At 47.0% G+C, this 22,989-nt stretch overlaps 1 protein-coding gene across 8 annotated transcripts in view; it reads right to left on the bottom strand.

The window, feature by feature from the left end:
* CASK (calcium/calmodulin dependent serine protein kinase) overlaps nucleotides 1-21,986 on the bottom strand; it is a gene marked incomplete at its 5' end in the record, with an annotated part of 281,999 nt that extends 260,013 nt beyond the window's left edge. For 5 of the 8 annotated variants that reach the window (XM_081081814.1, XM_081081815.1, XM_081081816.1 and 2 more), the window contains one exon: nucleotides 21,795-21,853. In XM_081081814.1, coding sequence (XP_080937940.1) covers nucleotides 21,795-21,853 — 59 coding nt within the window. Of the gene's footprint in view, nucleotides 1-21,794 lie in introns of all 8 variants that reach the window. The other 3 variants (XM_081081818.1, XM_081081820.1, XM_081081821.1) reach the window with 1 other exon arrangement.
* Between the last annotated feature and the right edge of the window lie 1,003 nt (nucleotides 21,987-22,989).

Genomic DNA, 22,989 nt, shown 5'->3' with positions numbered 1-22,989 from the left:
CATCTGGGTGGTTCCCACCTTTTGGCTATCATGAATAAAGCTATGAACACTGATATACAAGTGTGTGTGTGAACATGTTTTCAATTCTCTTGGGTATATATCCAGGAGTAGAATCGCCGGGTTGTATGAAAAACATAACTTCTGAAGAACTGCAAGAGTGTCTTCCACAGTGGCTACACCATTTTACATTTCCACCAGCAACACATGAGATCCAATGTCTGTACACCCTCGCCAACACTTGTTATTTTGTCCGTCGTTTTTATGATAGCCATCCTGCTGTAGGTGAAGTGGCATCTCATGATTTTGACTTGTATTTCCCTAATGACTAACGATATTGAGCACCTTTTCATATCTTTATTGGCCATTTGTAAATCTTCTTTAGAAAAACATTCAATGAACTTTAAATTTTATTTCATTAGCCGCATGTGGCTAGTGGCTACAGTATTAGGCACATGGCAGGATTTAGTGTCTGGTTCCCTTACCTTTGTTCAAGGTCAGGTGGGAAGGGCTAGCTGAGTGAAGGTCAAACCCAGTTTCATGACTCATCCCAGATACCCCAGATGGAACCAGGAGTGAGGCAGCAAGAAGAGAGGAAAGGGGAATTGGAGCAACACTTGGAAGGGGGAGGTATTTGCCACAGATTCTAGCACTTAGGAAGGTCTCAAAACTTAAGTCTTTTTTAAAAAGGTTTTTATTGATTTTTAGAGAGAGAGAGAACGAATGAGGGAGAAACATCGATGTGAGAGTGAAACATCAATCAGCTGCCTCCTGCATGCCCCCCACTAGGGATGGAGCCTGCAACCCAGGCATGTGCCTAGAACAGGAATTGAACGGGCAACCTTTCAGTGCATGGGATGATGCCCAGCCAACCATGCCACACTGGCCAGTGCTCAAAACTTACTCATGTTGATGAAAGCAACTCGCCAGGAACTGTGCTTTCTACCCACTGTTTCCCTCTAACAGTCCTAGGAAATAGATGCTACTGTCTCCATTTTGTTTAGTTACTAGAGGCCCAGTGCACTACATTCATGCACTGAGGGTGGGGAGCGGGGGTCCCTCAGCCCGGCCTGCTCCCTCTCGCAGTCCGGGACCCCTCAGGGGATGTCCGCCTGTCAGCTTGTGGCTGGATGGCAGTCAGACATCCCTCTTGCAGTCTGGGGCTCTTGCAGTCCGGGACCCCTCCCTCCTTACTGACTGCCTGCAGCAGAGGCAGGAGAGGCTCCCGCCACCGCCACTGTACTCGCCAGCCAGCCATGAGCCCAGCTTCTGTCTGAGCGACGCTCCCCCTGTGGGAGCGCACTGACCACCACTGTATCATAGCGACCAGTTGTTCCGCCATTTGGTCGATTTGCATATTAGGGTTTTCTTAAATAGGATTTTAATTTATCTTTATTGTTGCAAGTATTACAGATGCCCTCCCTTTTTCCCCATTGACCCACCCCCTCCCAGGCCTTCACTGCACTATTTTGTCTGTGTCCATGGGCTATGCATATCCTATCTAATAAAAGAGAAACATGGTAATTAGCATACAACCGCTACCCTTCCCATTGGCTAATCAGGGCAATATGCAAATTAACTGCCAGCCAAGATGGCAGCCAGCAGCCAGGCAGCTTGAAACTAACATGAGGCTTGCTTGCTTCAGTGACGGAGGACTCCAACGTTCCCCGCCTGCCGCTGCAGGCCTCTGAGCTGCAACTCTAAGCAAATATGTTACAAATATAGAAGCTAAACAAAACCCCAGAAACCTACTTTAGTCCGCCAGGCTTCAGCCAGCAGGATCGCAACATTGTTTCAAATACAGAAGGTAAACAAAGGCCAGAAACCTGCTTTCAGCAGCAGAGGCCTCAGAGCTGGAGCCAAGCCTCAGAGCTAAAGCTGGCCCAGAATAAAAAAGAAAAAAAAAAGGAGTGGTTGGGAGCTTCAGTCACCCACCAGCCTGAAAACAGCCCTCAGCCCCTCACCCAGACTGGCCAGGCACCCCAGTGGGGACCCCCACCCTGAAGGGTGTGTAACCAGCTGCAAACAGCCATCATCCCCTCACCCAGGCTGGCCAGGCACCCCAGTAGGGACCCTCACCCTGATCCAGGACACCCTTCAGGGCAAACCAGCCGGCCCCCACCCATGCACCGGGCCTCTACCCTATATAGTAAAAGGGTAATATGCCTCCCAGCACCGGGATCAGTGGAGCTTTGAGAGGCTTCCCAGCACCGGGATCAGTGTGACAGGGGGCAGCACCCAAACCCCCTGATTGCCCTGCGGCTCTGTGTGTGACAGGGGGCGGGGCCCCAACCCCCTGATCGGCCCTGCTCTGTGGGTGATAGAGGGCGGCGCCCCAACCCCCACCCCATGGGCCCTGCTCTGTGTGTGATGGGGTAGAGCCATAACCTCCCCATCAGCCCTGCCCTGAGTGTGACAGTGGCGGCGCCCAACCCCCTGATCCGCCCTGCTCTGTGGGTGATAGAGGGCGGCGCCCCAACGCCCCCCCCCACGGGCCCTGCTCTGTGTGTGACAGGGGGCGGTGCCCCAACTCCCCTATCGGCCCTACTCTGTGCATGACAGGGGGGAGCTCCTCAACCACATGATCGGCTCTGCTCTGTGCGTGACAGGGGGGAGCTCCCCAACCCCTTGATGAGCCCTGCTCTGTGGGTGATAGAGGGCGGTGCCCCAACCCCCCTGATGGGCCCTACTCTGTGCGTGACAGGGGGCAGTGCCCCAACCCCCTGATGGGCCCTGCTCTGTGCGTGACAGGGGGTGGCACCGCAACCTCCCCATCAACCCTGCCTTGAGTGTGACAGGGGGCGGTGCCCCAACCCCCCAATCAGCCCTACCCTGAGCATGACTGAGGGTGGCATCACAACCTCCCAATCCGCCCTGCTCTGTGCATGACAGGGCGGCGCCCCAATTCCCCAATCGGCCCTCCTCTGAGCCCAACCAGGGGCTGCACCTAGGGATTGGGCCTGCCCTCTGCCATCCGGGAGCAGGCCTAAGCCAGCAGGGCGTTATCTCCCGAGGGGTCCCAGACTGAGCGAGGGCACGGGCCGGGCTGAGGGACCCCTCTCCCCCTCCGAGTGCACAAATTTTTGTGCACCAGGCCTCTAGTCTATATATATAAAAGCCTAAGCGACCGTTATGACTGGCGGGTAGCTATGATGCGCACTGACCACCAGGGGGCAGATGCTCAATGCAGGAGCTGCCCCCTGGTGGTCAGTGAGATCCCACAGCCAACCTCCCATGGCCAGCCAACCTCCCATGGTCCCTTCCCCTGGCCGGCTGGCCCCGATCGGGACTGGGTGAGATGGCCACAATTGGCCCCAATTGCCAGCCAGGCCGAGGGACCCCACCTGTGCATGAATTCATGCACCGGGCCTCTAGTATGAATATAAATTCCCTGGTTAATCTCTTCCCACCCTCCTCCCTTCCGTCTCTGGGTCTATTTTGTTCATTAGATTTTACATATAAGTGAGACCATGTGATACTTGTCTTTCTCTGACTGGCTTATTTCGCTTATTTTACAAATGAGGAAGCAGTTTTAGATGGATCAGGTAAGCAAGTATTAGTAATTTTATTCATTATCAAAATCTCCATTCCATTTTAACCTTAGAAATTTCTTTTCTTCGTGTAGTTTAATTGTAGCAATGATCTTACAGATCTCAACTAGAGAAGCTAAGTGTTATTCAGGGTCCCACCATTATGTTCAGCATACACTGTACAATTCTGTATCTATTAACCTATCTCAAAGGGACATGATGACAATTAGATGATTTCTGAAACGGCAAACTATTACCACTATATGAAAATTTGAACTCATTTGTGCATTATGGGCCAGATTTTATCTTTTCTAATGTGTTCAGGTACTTCCTCTCCTTTGAACTGGTTTAGCAACTAAATAATGAGCTTGACTGCGTGCCAGATGCTGTCCTAGGTGTAGAGATACAGCAATGACTATGACAGCCATGAACCTTGACCCAATGAAGCTTAAAATATCAAGATGCATTATATATTAAAGATATATTATATATACAGACACACATATATATGGTTTTAAAAATACACAAGCTCCAATAAGTTTATGTCACACGGAGGCCTTGCTGCAGTGTCTATTTCATAATGAACCTTATCCCTGCAGCATAAGTACCCTTAAATGACACTCTGTGCCTACTAAGGAATTCTGAGTATGAACATTATTGCCTTTTAAATGGCTCAAAACCGACATTTGGCAGAACTCGTCTACAGCAGTTTCTTTTGGGGAAGTCGCACCCAGCTCCTGAGCATGGCCCACTGCCAAGGCGCCAGGGGCATCCAAGCTCCCCTCCAGCTCCGCGGGGCTGTCCCAGCCCCTGTGCACACGGGGGAGGACAGCACAGCCAGAGTTACCGGAGCATTTCTCTCCTCGTGCCTGAAGTGCGGCCTGATTCCCAGCTTCCCTCCCCGCCCACCTCTGACCCCTCATTCAGGTAGATGACACAGAAATGATGAGGTTGTTCAGCTGATTCGTGTGGGCGGCTATTGTGTTGACTAGGACAATACGGCTGCAGAACACGGTTCTCTTTTATAGAGTTCACATTTTATTCATCGCTATAAATAACAATTTAATTTTAACAGCACAGCGTTTCCACACTATATTGTACACAACAGGAAAGCTCAAATTCTCCTGTAGATGGGCTGCTTTTGGCAACAAACCTAAGTGCCCACACTCTGCGGGCTGACCTTTGCCTGACCCTCTCTCACGGTACCTCGCCTCCGCAATGAGTAAGCAGGGCAAAGGCATGCATTAAGGTGCTGGGAAAGCCTAAATGGAAGATCTACCTCGATCATGTCCAGTTCAATCTCACTATTTCCTGTGTCTTGCCCAGCATCCCCTACCAAAGTATTCAACTGGAACTTACAGAAAGAAATCATGGCCCAGACAAACTCGCCAGTAATATAGCTCATTATAATTTGGCCAAGTCATGTTTCTTAACGAAAAACATCAGTTGTGTACAACCAGCTGCAAAAACAACACTTTGCCTGGTCTTGCAAAACGAATGGAGACTGTGAGAGGCCCCCCCCCCCCCCGCCCAGAGCTATTACACTTTCTTCAGTGGTGTGGGTAGAGAGAAAGATTCCAAGTGTACCAATGAGGACAATGTCAAAATTCAGTTCTTGTATTTTACATGACACTGGCCACCAGTCACCTTGACTGAAAGTCAAGTACAAAAGAATATCAAGAGGACATTATCATATTCCAACTAAGGATAGACATGGTAATTCTTGATTATGGGAAGGCAAACAAAACTTTGTCTAGAAAACATTCTAAGATTACCCACAATATTTGGTATCTATGTGCTCACAAACACTGTTGTGAAGTACAGTGGCCACAGCATTCCAGGCCAAGGATAAAAATTTTCCAGATGAAATGGCACCATTTCAATGGCTGGAAGTACAGCAAACAGCTCCCATGAATTCCTAACTTAGCAGTCCCAAGGTGGGCTTTCTGTTGTGGAAGTAAAATGGCAGCAAGAATTGGGAGACATGAAGACTATTAATATATATAAAAGCCTAATGGGCAAAGTGTCCCCTCAGGAGTTTGACCAACCAGGAATTCAATCACTCGCTATGATGTGCACTGACCACCAGGGGGCAGCGCGGAAGAAAGGAAGGCCCTGGCTGGCAGCCAGCAACCACTAGGGATCCTACCTGTGCACGAATTTTGTGCACTGGGCCTCTAGTAATAGATAATTAAGTTACGCCACTCTGTAGTACAGAACAACCAAGGGCACCCCAGTGCAGAATTAGTGAGGAAATGTCACAGAATTGTTAAACAGGCGATCACTGTTACCAAATAGAAGGAAAGGGCACAGTAGTTTATTCTTCTTATTCACAAGTTTCTAATCACCGAGTAATAGTTTGACATCAGGGAGAGGAGTTTGTAGAAAGAAGAGTCAAATGCAAAGACAAAACGAGGTGTTTATCTACGGATTTCAGATGTTTGTAGTCCAGGATTATGGGCAAGGAAACAGCACCAAAGCTTCCATTTGAGCCAGGATCAGAAAACTTTTTTGTAAAGATATTGAAACATCAAACTTTTTGTGTAAAGAGCCAGAAAGTAAATATTTTAGGCTTTGTGGGCCATATGGTCTCTGCTGGAACTACTCAACTCTGCCCTTGTAGTGTAGAAGCACCCACAGACAATATTTACACAATGAGAGTGGCAGCCTTCCCACAACACTTCATTGACAAAAACAGACAGTGGACCGATTTGGCTCGTGGGCCATAACTTCACCAAGCCCTGATCTAGAGTTCTAAGTCAGGGCTCTCTACCTTTAGTGCCTCAGGACCCCTTGGAGAGCTGTTAAAATAGAGATTTCTGGGCCCCATCCTCAGGGCTTTTGATCTGTAGGGTTGGGGTAGGCCCCCAATAACCTGTATTTCTAACAAGTCCCCAGGTGATGCTGCCACTGGTCAGACTGAGGCCTAGACTTTGAGAGCCGCTGCTCTCGACCTTACTACTAAACAGAAAGGTCAACATTTTAAGTAGCTGCCAAATTTTGGCAACAAAAATTTATTACTTGTAGTAAGTTCTGAACTTCAAAGCTCAAATAAAATGAAATAAGTTAAAGAGAAGCAATGGAAAACATACTGGTCGGGGTATTTTTTCTTTGCTTTGACTTCAGTGTAAACACTGTCTCTTTAGTAAAATACACACAATTCATCCAAATCTCTCTTTTTTTAAAAAATATATTTTATTGATTTTTCACAGAGAGGAAGGGAAAGAGATAGAAAGTTAGAAACATCGATCGAGCTGCCTCCTGCACATCTCCCACTGGGGATGTGCCCGCGACCCAGGTACATGCCCTTGACCGGAATCGAACCAGGGACCTTTCAGTCTGCAGGCCGACGCTCTATCCACTGAGCCAAACCGGTTTCGGCCATCCAAATCTCTTTATTCAACATTTTCACCTAGCATGTTCTAAGTCCTATAAAGACTTGAGAATATTAAGCACTAGAAATCAAACAAGAAAATAAAATAAGCCCTGACTGGTTTGGCTCAGTGGATAGAGCATCAGGCTGCAGACTGGAGGGTCCTGGGTTCGATTCCCATCAAGGGCATGTGCCTTAGTTGTGGGCGCTGTGGGGAGTGTGCAGGAGGCAGCTGATCAATGTTTCTCTCTCATTGATGTTTCTACCTCTCTATCCCTCTCTTTCTCCCTTCCTCTCTGTAAAAAATCAATTAACTATACTTAAAAAAAAGAAAAGAAAATCAGTTTTAAACACAAAAGTACATGATTCTTGCAATATCAAAGAAAATTCAATGAAGCCCATTTCTAAGGAGAAGTGCCTGATTTTGATAAAATCAAAATAATAAGACAAATAAGGTAGTTTAAGCCTTTTGAAGAATTGTGTCATTTTATGTTTGTAAGAATCCAATGAGTTAGATAATTTAGCCTTTACTATCCTTTTACAAGATTAAAAAAACTGAGGAAAACAAACTAAGTAAGGCCTAGGCCAGTGATGGCGAACCTATGACACGTGTGTCAGAGGTGACACGTGAACTCATTTTTTTGGTTGATGTTTCTTTGTTAAATGGCATTTAAATATATAAAATAAATATCAAAAATATAAGTCTTTGTTTTACTATGGTTGCAAAGATCAAAAAATGTCTATATGTGACACGGCACCAGAGTTAAGTTAGGGTTTTTCAAAATGCTGACACGCCGAGCTCAAAAGGTTCACCGTCACTGATATAGATCATTCTTTCCGAGGCTGATCCTAGGGTCCCTTTTACTGTTTTCTGAAGCCAATCTGGGAAGAATTTTCATTGAAGTAAGTGGTCTAAATAGATTCCAACATTATCACTTTCCCTCCATTGCAATGTACTGTGATCTAGCAGATGAAATGCTGTTCTGTAAATGTAGGTAATTTAGATTCAGTGCCCAATCCTATCACGGACTCTAAATTTAAGATCTTTCTACCTCATTTTTTTCTTAATCCTCACCTGAGGATACGTTATTTTTATTGATTTTAGAGAGAGATGAAGGGATTTTAGAGAGCGAGAAACATAGATGGGACAGAGAAACATTGATTGGTTGCCTCCCTTACATGCTTCCTTACATGAACCCACAACCTAGGTATGTGCCCTGACTGGGAATTGAACCCACAACCTTTTGGTGAATGGGATGATGCTCCAAATGAGCCACCCAACCAGGGTTCTTTCTACCTTATTTTGCTTGCTGTTAAGATGTGGACATAAAAAAATTGGGGGAAATTACATAAAAGAACACTATAATATTCATACATCCTGTACATGGCTGTCTCCTAAATCTATATTATGTGATTTTCCTTGTCTCAGTTTGAAATTTCACATTTTGAACAAGTAATTCACTTGTTGTATGCCCAAATGCAAAGATAAAAGGTGTGATATAAAATTCCCTCTTTTAACATAATTATAATTTAGAAGTCTTTTTTCTTTTTTATTGAATTCACTGGGATGACACAAACAAATTATGAAATCTAGAACCTCCAAAAATACTTTTTCCTATGTACATAGGCAATGACAATTTTTAAAAAGCCACAAAACACTCTAGATAGTCTATGTCTACTACCACAAAACATATTGAGTAAAATGGATGTCAAACATAAAATGAAATCTGAAGAAGTTTTATTTACATACTAGAGGCCCGGTACACGAAATTCATGCACTCAGAGGTGGGAGGGGATGGTCCCTCGGCCCAGCCTGTGTCCTCTTAATGCTGCAGTGGAGGTAGGAGAGGCTTCGGCCACTGCCGCTGCACTCGCCAGCTGCAAGCCCGGCTTCTGGCTGAGCAGCGCTCCCCCTATGGGAGCTCACTGACCACCAGGGGACAGCTCCTGCATTGAGCGTCTGTCCCCTGGTGGTTGGTGCACGTCATAGCGACCGGTCGTTCCGCCATTCAGTCAATTTGCATATTAGCCTTTTATTATATAGGATCTCACACACACACACACACACACACACACACACACACACACACACCACCCCTAATCCACTATCAGGGGCTCTTGAAGTCATAAGATAGACATGGATAGTACATCACAACTTTCCAATTAGGGATGGAGATTTAGTTGATGATTTCCCACCTAACTTTACTAAAGCCAACATTTAAAATAATAGTTCATTTCTGACCATTTCTAGTATGTTCTCAGCTCTATTTTCATCCATTCTACAGGCAATAAGCTAGAATGAAGGGAATAATTGTTTTCAGGAACTCCACATTCATGCTGCCTCCAGTCCACTTAGAAGAATTTTGATGGTTTTCTTCCTTTTAACCTAGGATCAAAAAGAGAATCCAGCCGAAACCGGTTTGGCTCAGTGGATAGAGCATTGGCCTGCGGACTGAAAGGTCCCGGGTTCGATTCCGGTCAAGGGCATGTACCTGGGTTGCGGGCACATCCCCGGTGGGGGATGTGCAGGAGGCGGCTGGTCGATGTTTCTCTCTCATCAATGTTCCTGACTCTCTATCTCTCTCTCTTCCTCTCTGTAAAAAATCAATAAAATATATTTAAAGAAAAAAAAAAAAAAGAGAATCCAAAAGCAGTTTTTCAAAAGAAAGAAAAATATTAAATGTATAGCACTTTCCTATTTGTTAGAGAAAACAGTTCCGTGGACCAGTCTCAATGTGTTTACATTTTGCAGAAACAATCTACTCACTGTAGGGCTACTCCGACCCCAAACACCATCCCAACCGCGAGGGTAAACAGTAAGCTCCAGTTTCAGTTTTAAACTACAAGATCAGCAAACTATATCCACGGGCCAAATCTAGTCCTGCCACCTGCTTTTGTAAATAAAGTTTTACTGGGACACAGCCACGCTCGCTTTTCTCACCTGCTACAAAGGCAGAGTTGACTAGCTGTGATGGATGCTATATGGCCCACTAAACCCTAACATGTTTACGGATAGTTTGCCAAGTCTTCCTCGAAAATACTAAAAAAATATACCACATGATCTCGCTCATTTGTGGAATATAATGAACGACATAAACTGATGAACAAAAACAGACCCAGAGACAGAGAAGCATTGGTCAGACCATCGAACCTCAGAGGGAAGGCAGGGCAGGGCGGGGGTAGGGGGGAGAGATCAACCAAAGGACCTGTATGCATGCATATAAGCATAACCAATGGACACAGACACTGGGGGGGTGGGGTGAGGGCATGAGTGGGGCAGTGTGTGTGTGTGTGTGGGGGGGAAATGGGGCGATAAGGACACATATGTAATACCTTAATCAATAAAACAAATTTTTTTTAAATACCTAAAATTGTTGAAAATCACTACAAATAGGGCCATGAGATAAAAGGAGGGCCAACGCCCTAACCGGTTTGGCTCAGTGGATGGAGCGTCGGTCTGCGGACTGAAGGGTCCCAGGTTCGATTCCGGTCAAGGGCATGTACCTTGGTTGCGGGCACATCCCCAGTAGGGGGTGTGCAGGAGGCAGCTGATCGATGTTTCTCTGTATCTCTCTCCCTTCCTCTCTGTAAAAAATCAATAAAAATAAAAAATAAAAAAAGTGAAATGGATTCTATCCTGAAAAAAAAAAAGCGGGCCAATGACTCATAACTTTGCTCTAGTTGCTGTCCCATTTATGCGTGGAACAGACTCTATAGGCAAACTCTGATAGAACTCACCTGGCTAAAAGCATTTGGACCCTCATACACAGCAGCTGGAAGCACAAAATGGTGCAGCCACTGTGGAAAACAGTCTGGGATTCCTCAAAAAGTGACAATGTGACCAAGCAATTCTACTCCGAGGTATATACCCAAGAGAAAAACATATGCCCATGCAAAAACGTGTACAGGAATGTGCAGAGCAGGGTTATTTAGGATAGGCCAAAGTTGAGAACCACTCAAATATCCCACCAACTTACCAACAAATGTGATAGACCCACACATTGGCGTACTATTGGGTCTTAAAAAAGTATGAAGTTCTGACACACCTACAACATGAATGAGCCTTTGAAGATGTGATGCTTAGAGGAAAAGATAGCCACTCAAGACCAAAGATTTATAGTTCCACTTGCCATAAAAGTGTCGTAAAACAGTGTCGTAAAGCAGTGTCGCAGAGCAGGTGTTGAGATGGGTCACATATACTCCCAGGTGTGAATCCCCATGCTGCCACTTATTATTGCCCCTTTCCTGAGTTTTCTCATCTGTAAAATGGGGAGGGGTGATTGCCTCAAAAGGAAGGGTTGTGGCCAAGGTTAAGTTAGAAAAATATAAAAATTTTAACACCTTGTCCAACATATAATGAACACCGAAGCCATAGAATTTCAAAACCAAAAAAAAAAAAAATCAAAGAATTCCTAAAGTTTTACCTGAAAACTTTAATTTTGTACTTATTATACTATTGCCTTTGTCACTAAAACTAATATAGGAGCTGTGAACCTAAAACTGTTCTAAAAATGAGTTTTATTAATTAAAAAACAAAATAGGATAAACATTTTTTTAAAAACTTTTGAAAGATTTATTTTCTCTACCTGTACTCCTCTACTCCTCTTTCTAAATTAGGAAACAGGCCTCAAAACATTAAATGAGTTACTCAAGAAGGCCAACAAATCATTTCAGCCTCACATCCTCTGCAAAGATTTCCCCAACTTCCTTCTACGAGGTGACCATAGTTTGTGGATCACCCACTTAACACACTCCTTCAACAACTCCCGAGTACTTACCATGTGTCAGTTACCAAGTTATGTTGAGGATACTAGGTGACAAATCAGATATGGACCTGGCCTAACAGGACTTAAGGTCTAATTACATAAGATATGAACCATTTGTCAACTTTTCCCATTGACAGAGAAATTCTTGAGGCTAGATAACAAGTATTCGGTGAACAATAATATTAATGGCAATGAAAATAACCACCTTTTGACATTTTATATAGACCATGTTATATTCAATTCTCACAACACCTCTTCAAGATATATACTATCACCCTCATTTTACAGATAAAGAAACAGGCTCAGGGAGGTTAAGTAACTCGCCCAGAGCCACACAGTTAGAAATGGATGCATAAATGAACAAATACATGAAAACACCACCAACAATTTCATGCACAGGGTAGAAAAGGATGTTCATTTCAGCATATCATTTATGTAATAGAGCCTGTGCTTTAAGTGCTGAGAAAGTGCACATTTGGAAATTGTTGAAACTTAGCTACATAGCTGCCAAAAGTAATTTGAGTATCTCAGAGACATTCTAGAAATAAAAAAGACTTATGCTGTGCCTTACAATTACAGATCCATGCAAATGGCCTGTGAAGGAGCTACCATCTTATCTAATAAAGATGGAATATGCAAATTGACCATCACTGCACGACAAAGATAGCGTTGCCCACGGCCAATAAGGAGGGAATATGCAAACTGATGCGACAAAGATGGCAGCGGCTGGGCCGGGAAGCTCTGGGCATTCTGCCCTGCCCCAGCTGCTCTGGGCCTCTGGGCAGTGCGTGAAGACGGAAGGTGGCTACGGGCCGGAGCAAAGGTGGTGCTGGCAGCAAGGGGAAGGAAGGCCTATTCTTGCACAAATCTTCATGCATCGGGCCTCTAGTTCTTTCAATAAATAAGGAGAAAATGGCCACGCTGTGCCCAAAGGTTACCAGGTCGCATTGTAGGGGGCTGACTTACAAGCATATATTTGAGGAAGGTACAAACCAAGGACAAGCAGAAAGGCCCCAAATCGATGCAGTTTCCTAAAAGCACGAAGCCGATTCTACAAACCATAGTGGCATAGTGGTAATCTGCACATCATAGCAGGCCTAGAGGCCTCTGAAAGCAAGTAACATCGAGAGCGTTTTAAAACAACATTAAATCTGCATATGGGCCAAGGGCAGTGATGGCGAACCTATGACACGCGTGTTAGAGGTGACACGCGAACTCATTTTTTTGGTTGATTTTTGTTAAATGCCATTTAAATATACAAAAGAAATATCAAAAATATAAGTCTTTATTTTACTATGGTTACAAATATCAAAAAATTTCTATATGTGACATGGCACCAGAGTTAAGTTAGGGTTTTTCAAAATGCTGACACGCTGAGCTCAAAAGGTTTGCCATCACTGGCCAAGGGTAATACTTTCATCATGTATTAAATCTGCCCAAATACTCTAAACTCAGGGTCAAAATGAAAAGCCTGATCCATACTCAACAGAATCTATACTTGAAATGATTAAACTACACCAAAAGAGGGGGGGGACAATCATCACTCCTACCTGCAAATATTCCAAGTGAAAATAAGTGTATGAAAAGAAATAAAAAAGACTGAACGAAGAACGTGCAACAGCCCAGGAAGAGAACACAAGATCTGAAATGAAATAATATGCACTCAGATTTTAAAAGTTGGTTTAGGTGCAATAAAGTCATAAATTCTGATTGTGAATGGATGTGAACGTATCCATATCCACAAAGTCCATGAACATTTCCTTGGGGGCAGGGAGGGGAGGATGTGAAAGGGGGAGAGAGTACTACACTTATTCAATGGGGACCAACAACCCCGAGGCGAGAAGAATTCTGTCCCCTATGGGGAAGAATGAAAAAAAATAACCAGGTTTGACAAATATCAACAACTTAAAGCATCTAAAATGCTCTTTGTCATATCATTAAAGGTTTCTATTTCATTGAAATTAGATGTTTAAACAAAAAGAAAGAAAAAAGAAAGTTATGCACCAAGCTCTGGAGTCATAAAAACCTAATCTTGGGAAAACTAAATGGTTTTACCTAAAAGTCAGCCATGACAATGTACACAACACAATTATAGTGAAGAAAATAATCTACTCCTTTTTTAAAACCCGAAATATGTTGGTGTTGAGACAATATATTCCCAACATCCATAGAAATGAAGCCAGATCTTTGCTTTTCAGTCACACCATGAACTGAATATTAAATATTACATTTATCTCGATAGACAAGCCTTTTCTTGGTCCTCAGTCAGGGTGTGCTGGCATTTTACATGACTGCTCCTCCCCACTTTCTGTGATGCTGAGCTATCGTGATTCTTCTAACTCTGTGAGTTATACTCCAAACCACAATCCCCCAGCTCAGTCAACCCCAAGAACTCATTCCTTCCTGGTTTCACTTCCACACAGATGACTCCCAAATATTCACTGCCATTCCAGATCTTTCTCTCAAACTTCAGGCAGGCATTTCCAGAAATGCCCACCTGGAGACAGGCATGCGCTCAATTCAAAGCACCAATCCCACCCGGCCGGTGTGGACCAGGAGGCCAGTCAGGGTTCGATTCCCAGTCGGTCAAGGCACATGCCCAGGTTGCGTGCTCGATCCTCATCTGGGGGCGTGCAGGTGGCAGCCAATCAATGATTCTCTCTCATTTCTCTCTCTCCTGTTCCCTTCCTGTCTGAAATCAGTACAAATATATTTTAAAACAAAAATTTTAAAAAGTACCAACCCACAGCATGGAATGGTGGGCAGCAGTTTAAGAGGAGGCAGAGTGAGATATATAGATGGTTATGGAAAGGTCATCAAATATACTATTTTCCAATCGAAAACGAGCACTTCCGTATAGTGTACAGATAGGATCCCATTCTATTTTTTAAACAATCCTTACACAGGTATGCAAGAACGGGATAATGGTTACCCCTGGAGAATGGGACTACAGATGGTGGGAGAATGGAGAGAGACTTGCCATTTACCTTCATATCATCTATATTTTTAAGTCATTTTTATAATTTATTTCATCAAAACGAGCTAATCAGTAAAGAGAAAGTAATAGAAAAAGAGTCCAATAGCTTTAGCAATGAAATCTTCCTGGGACAGCAAGTCAGCTTCTTCCCATACGGACTTGGGCTCTATGAGCAAGCCTACTGCAGTACCCCGATAGCCATCAGGTAATTACTTTTTGCTCAGTTGGAAGAGGGGATACCAAGAGACTGGGGAGCCCTAGGCAAGAACAAATGCGGAGCAGGTCGCACAGCACCTTGAACCTGTAGCATGAACCCAGAGCCACTGTTGCAATTCAGTCGCTTGATTACTTAGGTGTGTGGGGCGGGCCAGCTGAGATGCTCCCAGCTCTGCAGCTGTGGTTCAACGTGGCTTTCAGAGCCAGAGAGAGCCATTTCGGTGTTTTTATACCAGGACTAGAGGCCAGATGCACGAAATTCGTGCAAGGGGCTCAGCCCTCACAGCCCTGACTGCCTTTGGCCCTCACAGCCCCAGCTTTGTCCGGATGGTCGTTCCGCTGTTTGGCTGTTTGGTCGATTTGCATATTATGCTTTTATTATTATAGATATTGGAAGAACCACCCCGCCCCATTCCCAAAAAGCACCTACCTCCAAAACCTCATTACCTCTGATCTGGCAAGTTAGGACTAATTCAGGCACTATTCTGTAGGCAGGGGAATGGGAAGGACAAACTCGGATTATGAAAGGGGTAGAGAAAGTTCCAAAACAAATGATATTTGGGATGAATGGCCACGATTCTGTGTTGCCGTTGCTGAACAATGCATAGCCTTACTAGTTTGGAGACAGGTGCTGATATGTCTTTAAAGAGAAAGACCAAAGGCAAATGGGATTGATGAAACAATGAACAATAGTATGGATCCTCTACTGAAGAGGTAAGAAATTAAACTAGAAAGTCAAACAATTAAAATTTGCAGGAAATAATCTCTGAAGACATGTGCCTATAAGGAAATCCAACGCAGCAGGAAATCAATGGATTTCAGAACCAGTTGGCATTTCATGTGATCTTGGGCAAGTTACTCACACATCTCTGAATCTCAGTTATCTATACCCATAATAGACAAATATGTAAATTGACTGTCCCTCCATGACGACCACAGTCAATCAGGAGTGAGTATGCAAATTAACCCGACAAAGATGGTGAGCCTGTGGGCAGCAGGTGCCGCCCCGCCCCCAGCCGCTCTGGGCCTCTGGGCAGAGGGCGGAAGGCGGCTCCGAGCCGGAGCGAAGGTGGTGCTGGCAGCCAGGGGAAGGAAGGCCTATTCTTGCATGAATCTTCGTGCACTGGGCCTCTAGTTTTTCTATAAAACGGGTACAAGTAGAGGAGAGAATACATGTAAAACACCTAACATGAGAAGGCATACATGTCAATTCCCGTTACAAAATAGGCATTGTTATAAAAATGTTTTTTTTTTAAACAATCTTATGTCGAAGTCCCTTTGAACTGTGCTTTTGCCACATCTAAAATGTGAAAACAATTATGAAAATGCGCTAATTCAAGAACAACCTCAAACAGTAAGGTAGATTTGCTTCTTTAATTTCTTGAGTAGAGTTACAACTGGAGGTGGCAAAAGAATTTTCAATTAAGGAAAATATCCAGGAAATAACTTAAGTTTGCCAGGTGACACTGTTGCAGATACCAGGGGAAAATGGAGGAGAGTGAACTGCATATGTCAAGGGTGCAGACGTATGTCACAGTCATGGAAGGTAAAGGAGTCACAGGAAGTTTGTATGAAGATAACGTGTAAACCACACTTCCAGAAACCCCAAGGCCTCAGGCAGTCTCATCATGAGACTCAGAGAAAGATGTGCAAATGCAGGAAACAACTGAGTTCCATCCCAAATGGTCCCAGACAAATTCCATCACCAGGATCAACACTGCTGACGGACTTCCCATAAGCCTGCTGTGTGTAGGGACCCACCCTATGTGTAACAGGCTTTTCCTCTGTGGAACATCCATGTCACCCCACCGCCTGGATTCTCTGGGCCACCAGGTCAGGTGGTGGTTGTGTTTCTTTTACGTTGTTATAGGATTGTCACTTGGTCGAGCACTTCTTTCTGGAATAGCTACTCATGTCTGGACAATTGCTAGTTCTTTCAGGCTCACACTTGACCTTTTCTTAACATTAAAAACTAGTTCACTTCCAATGTCTAAATAAGGTTTCCAGAAAGATGTTCCAATGTAATGTAATACCCCCCCCATTGTCATGGTAATAGGAAACCAAATCGGCGGGCCAATCAATATATGTGAACGCCTTAGTAATCAGTACAAATAGCAAAGCTGAATTTTTCTCTAAGTTACATTTCATCTTATTAACCCTGTATTTACATAAAGGCTGCATTTAACTCAATTCTCTGGTAAAGAGCATTATTGGAACCACAAGTGTGGACTTTAAAGTCTGTGCCACCCCCCTCCCCCCCCAAATGGATATATACTTGAACAGCTAATAGTTCAATTTTGAAAAAGGAATATATTTTAATAAACACTGCCTTTATAATCATTCAAAGTGCACGTATACATTTTGGGGGACACCCTATATATAAGCAACTTAACCATACTCTTGTGTACTGGTATGCACAAACACAATCCATACTAAATTGATAGCTCTCTTAATATGAAATTGAGGCATCCTAGTGGCTAGCCCGCATCCACTGTTATTGAAGCAATCCTTGTCCTGTGTTGTTCCAAACACCCATCACCATGCTATCATCAGATGAGTGTCATGAATCTATATGAATCTTGAAAGACCGAGGAAATCAAAGCCGAACACAGGCTCACACAAAATTCTTCCACAACAATCTCAGTATCACAGCCCAGAGGAAAGAAAATCCACGGTTTCCTCCTTGGGCTTCAGTGCCTCCCCTGCCCCCCCTCCCCCCCCCAAAAAAAACCACACACGTTCATTCTACTTTTTAAAAGCCAGACCCCAAATATTACAAACACAAAACAATGCCTGTCAATTGTAGCCGCTCATTAGAAGCATTTAGAGAGCTTTACAGAATTATCAGTGACCAGACCCCATTCCTGGGATCCTGATTTCATTGCTCTGACACAGGGCCATGGATCTGTCTCAAAAGCTCCCCTGGCGATTCTAACATGCAGCCAGGTGGAGAACCACTCCTTTAAAGCAATACAGCCTTTCCCACAGTAATTGCTGGGAGGTTGATAAATAGGCTTCTGGTCTTTTAACGAGATTTTATTAAAAGGGCTCAATTCATTCCATAGCTAATGAAGGACGGTTACCTTGCAGGGATGGGGTAAGTAATGGAGAAAGATATGCTCCCTGCCCTCAGGAAGCACCCTGTTAACTGGGGAGGGAGAGCCATAAATAAATAACTGTAATTAAATATGATGAGAACTCTTGAGGTGTAAGCAAATACAGCCGGCTTCACAAACACAGCATGCCATCCCCAGGCAGGGCCACGCTGCAGGGTCCTCATTTGATCATGTGTCCTCCCAAAGCAGGGAAGTAAGAAGGTGCAGGTTACTGAACCCACGGGCACACATTCAGCCCACGCGAGATGAAGACAGGGTGCAACTGGCTACTCTTCTCTTCCACGAAAACTCCTGGCCTCTGAAGGCAGTCATGTCTATGTTTTCATTTGGATGAATCATCTTCCAATTTCCTTCCCGCAATAGCACCGATGGTATACTTACCTGTAAAACTAGAAATCTGCCAAAGATGAAGTAGCCCAGCGGTTCTCAACCTGTGGGTCGCGACCCCTTTGGGGCTCGAACGACCCTTTCACAGGGGTCGCCTAAGACCATCGGAAAACACATCTATAATTACATATTGTTTTTGTGATTAATCACTATGCTTTAATTATGTTCAATTTGTAAAAATGAAATTGGGGGTCACCACAACATGAGGATCTGTATTAAAGGGTCGCGGCATTAGGAAGGTTGAGAATCACTGAAGTAGACGGTCATGAAAAACATTAGCCAGTTACCTATATTTGCATAACACCTTCCATTTCCGGTAATTTGCTAAGACAAAGTTCTGGGACTACGATAAGGTCCCATCGTTGGAGATCTGTTTCAGTTGTTGAAGGATGTTACGTAGGAAAATGTTATGGAAACAAGAGGCATTCAAAGGATCCTTTGTAAAACTTTCAAAAATCAGAAACATGGGAAATATTTTAAATCTTTTTAAAAAAAGAGGTAACATCTTTTCAATATTCCTAAGGAATCAGGCACGTGATTCCTTTAAAGAGAGTGGATGAGAGTGTGAGGTAGGAGAGTGAGTGGGTGGTCAGCTGATCTTGAAAAGTACAATCTAGCATCTCCATGAAAATTTAAACCTATTAAGACCCGGGGGTCAAAACCGACTTGTTGTACTAATTTGGCATAAAAGAAGATCACAATCCCAGAGAACTTGGATAGAGACCAACACAAAGCTTTTCAGTGCAAATGAACACGGTCAAGGCATTTCTGCTTAAATCCAAAGTGGAACAAATTCTAAGTTAAAATGTATTCTGTCCGAGGCTCCCGCAAGAAAATCTCAAGTGAATTTCGAGTCCCAGATCAATATATGCTGAGATGATTCAGGGAGAAACCTTCAACCTTTACCCAGGACAGGAACACTAGCATTACACTCTTTCCACGAAGGTTCCCCTGAACTCATTACTGCGTGGAATGACATAAGTGGCACTAACCAAGTCAGATTTTGTAGGATCTGAATGAGATTTCACATGCACCGTAGTTAAGGGAGTCACAGAATACCCGAGACTCTCCCTCCTCAAAATTACCTTGCTCTCCCTCCTCATGCAGCGCGGAAGCAACAGAAGCGATGAATTCAGTCCTACCAGAAGTGTTTCCTGAGAATATTCTATCAATTACAAGTCAGCAGAATATTGATTGCGCTAATGTGGTGCTGACCACTTTTTTTCCATATCCAAAGAGCGATACCATCACTCTCCCAGACCCTAAGGAATCAGGACTAGTAACTAGCATTGATTTAACGATGGCTATATTCCGTCATCGCAATATAAATAACATCGTAACCTCACAGTTTCCAATTATGACTTGGCTGGCTCATTTAAACCAAATATAACTAAGATATAACAAACAATATTTACCCACACACACACACACACACAATCATTTGGGGGCTTTGGGGAAATACGTAATTCACACCCCTACTGGGTGTTAAAAATGAAGAAACTGGGGTATGTTTTTTCCATTTGCCTCTCTAGAATTGTGCTGTTCACACAGGGCTACTGAGCACTTAACATGTGGCCAGTCCAGCCGAGAAACTGAATTTTGCATTTTATTTAGTTTTGATTCATTTACATTTAAATTTACAAAGAGATAGCTGATTCCGTTATTGGAAAACTTTTAGGTATGCTTGGAACTTGGATATGTGCCTCTACTTCCACAAATGCAAATTTTATGAAAACTAAATTCAGGTCAAATTTTTCCCCTGCAAATGTAGCGGAGTGTCCGCATGGAGATGTTGTTAGTGTAAAATACACACTGGCTTTCACAGACCGAGTACGAAGGAAAAGGCTGTAAAATATCTCATTAATAATTTCTCTCCCGATTACATGTTGAAATGATCGTAGTTTGCATCTATGGGGCTCAAGACAATATTTTATTAAAAGTCCCGGCACCTATGTGCTTATCTTCTCCAGGTGGCTTTCAGAAAACGCACACATGGAAACTGACATGTAAAATGACATCCACGGCTCCCCTCTCTCCCTCTTGGGCAGCGCTGGCTCTAGGGCACTTCCGCCATCACTTCGTGGGAGCACATCTGGATCTTCTTCTAATCCCCAGGCCGGTCGTGAAGAAACAATAGGGCAAGGAGGAACATGTCGCCTTATCAACTGAGTCTGAGCAAAGTGTGGAGCAAGCTCTCCCCGCAATCCCCAGGTGAGGCAACGCCGTCATCCCTCAACATGCAAAGGGGAAAGATGAGTTATCAACACTTACATGGCAATCCAGCGCTGCGGACAACTTCAAAGAGCCAACTGCCCTAAGGTCTCGCTTTCATTTCCCAACTGCAGACCTGACAATAGCCGACAGAGCCCCACTTCCCAAGAGGTGAAACGGCCCAGTGGGAGCTATGGAGCAAGCCACGAAGAAGCTAAAAATCGCCCCTCAGTCTGATCTCCTCAACTTCCAAAGCCACGGACGACACACGGAACTAGGAAATGAACTTCAGATTGCCAAGCGCTTCCCTCCCGGGCAGATTAGCAGGCTCGTGCACTCGGCCGAGTGTTTGACAAGAATGAAAAGGAAACTAGTGAAAACACATTTAGGGGATGGACAATTAGAGGAGGAAGGGCAGATTGAATTCTCCAGCACACGGGGATGAACCCGATTCCCTGCCTGGCCCCGGTGCCATGACACGGCACGGATGAAAGGATGAGCGTCTGCCCTGTCAGTTCTGTCTTCCAGCCTCGCTCGGTGACTCAAAGCGGCCGGCTCTGCCACGCTCGCCACCAGCCCGGCAGCCGAGGGAGCCGCGAACCCTGATTTCCCAGGCATTGCATAACGAGGCGTTCACCATTCCGACCCCCCAACTCTTTCCACGTTGGTCGACACCAGGTGAGGGATTTGCTCCCACGGAAAGCACCCGGTCTTAAAGGACCCCCCGCCCCCCGCCATCCGTGCATGGGGCGCACACAAAGGCATCTATCTAATATCCCGCACAATAGACACACACCCCGCAATTAAAACCCCTGGACGCTCTCTCTCTCGCTCGCCGATCCCAGCCAGCTGCTCTTTTCGTTCCCGGTCCACACGCCAGGTAACAATAACCCCAACTGTTCCCGGGGAGCAACTACAAAATCGCTCGGGCCACGTCCCCGGGCAGCCGGCGGGGAACATGCAGACAGCGGCGGGCAGCCGGCTCCACGCCTCGTGGGCTGGCCGTTCTGGGCTCGGGGGCCGCCGAGCGCCGGGAGCCCCCCCAGCCCCCGCCCGGCAGGAGGTCCGGGGACCGTCTGGAGAGACTCGGGGTGCGCCGGACCGGGGCGGGGGGAGGGGCCGCAGGGCAGGGGTCGGGCCCGGCGCGGGATCGGGTGCGGCCGGCCCCGGGCATCCCCGCCGGGCATTTTCCCACCCGCCCGCTCCCTCGCGGACACTCACTTGCCGATCACCTCGCACAGCTCGTACACATCCTCGAACAGCACGTCGTCGTCGGCCATGGTCCGGGGGGGACAGTGGCCGCAGCGTGGAGGGCTCCGCAAACGGGGGTGGGGGCGCCCACGAGCTCAGTGCCCGGCCCCGGGATCGCCTCCTCCCCTCGGGACGCGCGAGCCCTCGGTGCTGAGGACGCTCGAGCGGGGCGGCGAGGCCCGGGGACTGCGGCGCCTTCCTCTGCGGGCGACCGCCCCGGCGCGGCGCGGGCGGCGGGGCCGGGAGCGAGGGCGGCCCGGGCCCGGCGCCGCCCGCCCGCCCGCGGCTCCTCGCGCTGCTCGGGCCGCGCTGCCCGGCGTGCGGCTCCTCGGGGACCGCGCGGCGCCGCGATCTGCTCTCCGCCCGTCCGCCCCGCGCGGGGCCGCGAGGCCGCGAGCGCTCCCTCGGCGAGGCCGGCTCCGGCGCGGCGCGGGGCGGCTCTGCCGCTCGGGGGTGGGGGGGCCGCGGCGGGACCACGGAGGGACGATCGCCGCTCGGGGAGGAGGTGGCGGCGGCAGCTCCGCGCCGGGGACCAGGAGGCGGCGGCAGAGACGCTCCCTCCTCCGCCTCCGCCCGCCGCCGCCCGCCGGGGAGTGGGAGGGGGCGGCGCGGGACTGGCTGGCCGTGCGGGCGGGAGCCGCGGCCGCCGCCTTCGGCTCCTCCCCCTCCGCCGCCGGGGCCGCGGACCCGCTCGCCGGCCTCGCGCACCCGCCCGGCGCACCCCCGCCCGCCTCCCGCTCCGGCCGCGCGGCCTCGGGCCCCGCAGGCCCCGCCCACTCCCGCCCGTCGGGCGGCGCGGGCCGCGGGAAGGGGGCCGGGGGCTGAGCGGCGCATGCGCGCGCCGCCCGACACGTCACGGCGATCGGGCGGGCGCCGGGGATCGGGGCGGGGTGGGGGGGGGAGGGGGCCGGGCCCTCGGGGCGCGCGGGCGGCCGCCGCTGAGGTGGGGGCCGCTCGGGGTCGTCACCCCCGCCCCCGAGCCGGGCCGCGCGCGCGGGGCCGGGGACAAAAGGTCCGGGGCCGGACGCACGTGGGGGGCGGTCGGCGGCGGGAGGCTCGGAGTCCCGGCCGCACCCACCCCGTTCCTTTGTCACCCCCGCCAGCCCGGCCCCCGGCTGGGCTGGGAACGAGTCCTGATGAATGGGAAAAGCTGGAGGGGAGGGGA

Source organism: Myotis nattereri (assembly GCF_964212035.1).
Source record: "Myotis nattereri genome assembly, chromosome: X".
Lineage (NCBI taxonomy): Eukaryota > Metazoa > Chordata > Mammalia > Chiroptera > Vespertilionidae > Myotis > Myotis nattereri.
This window is presented reverse-complemented; position numbering and strand designations above follow the sequence as displayed.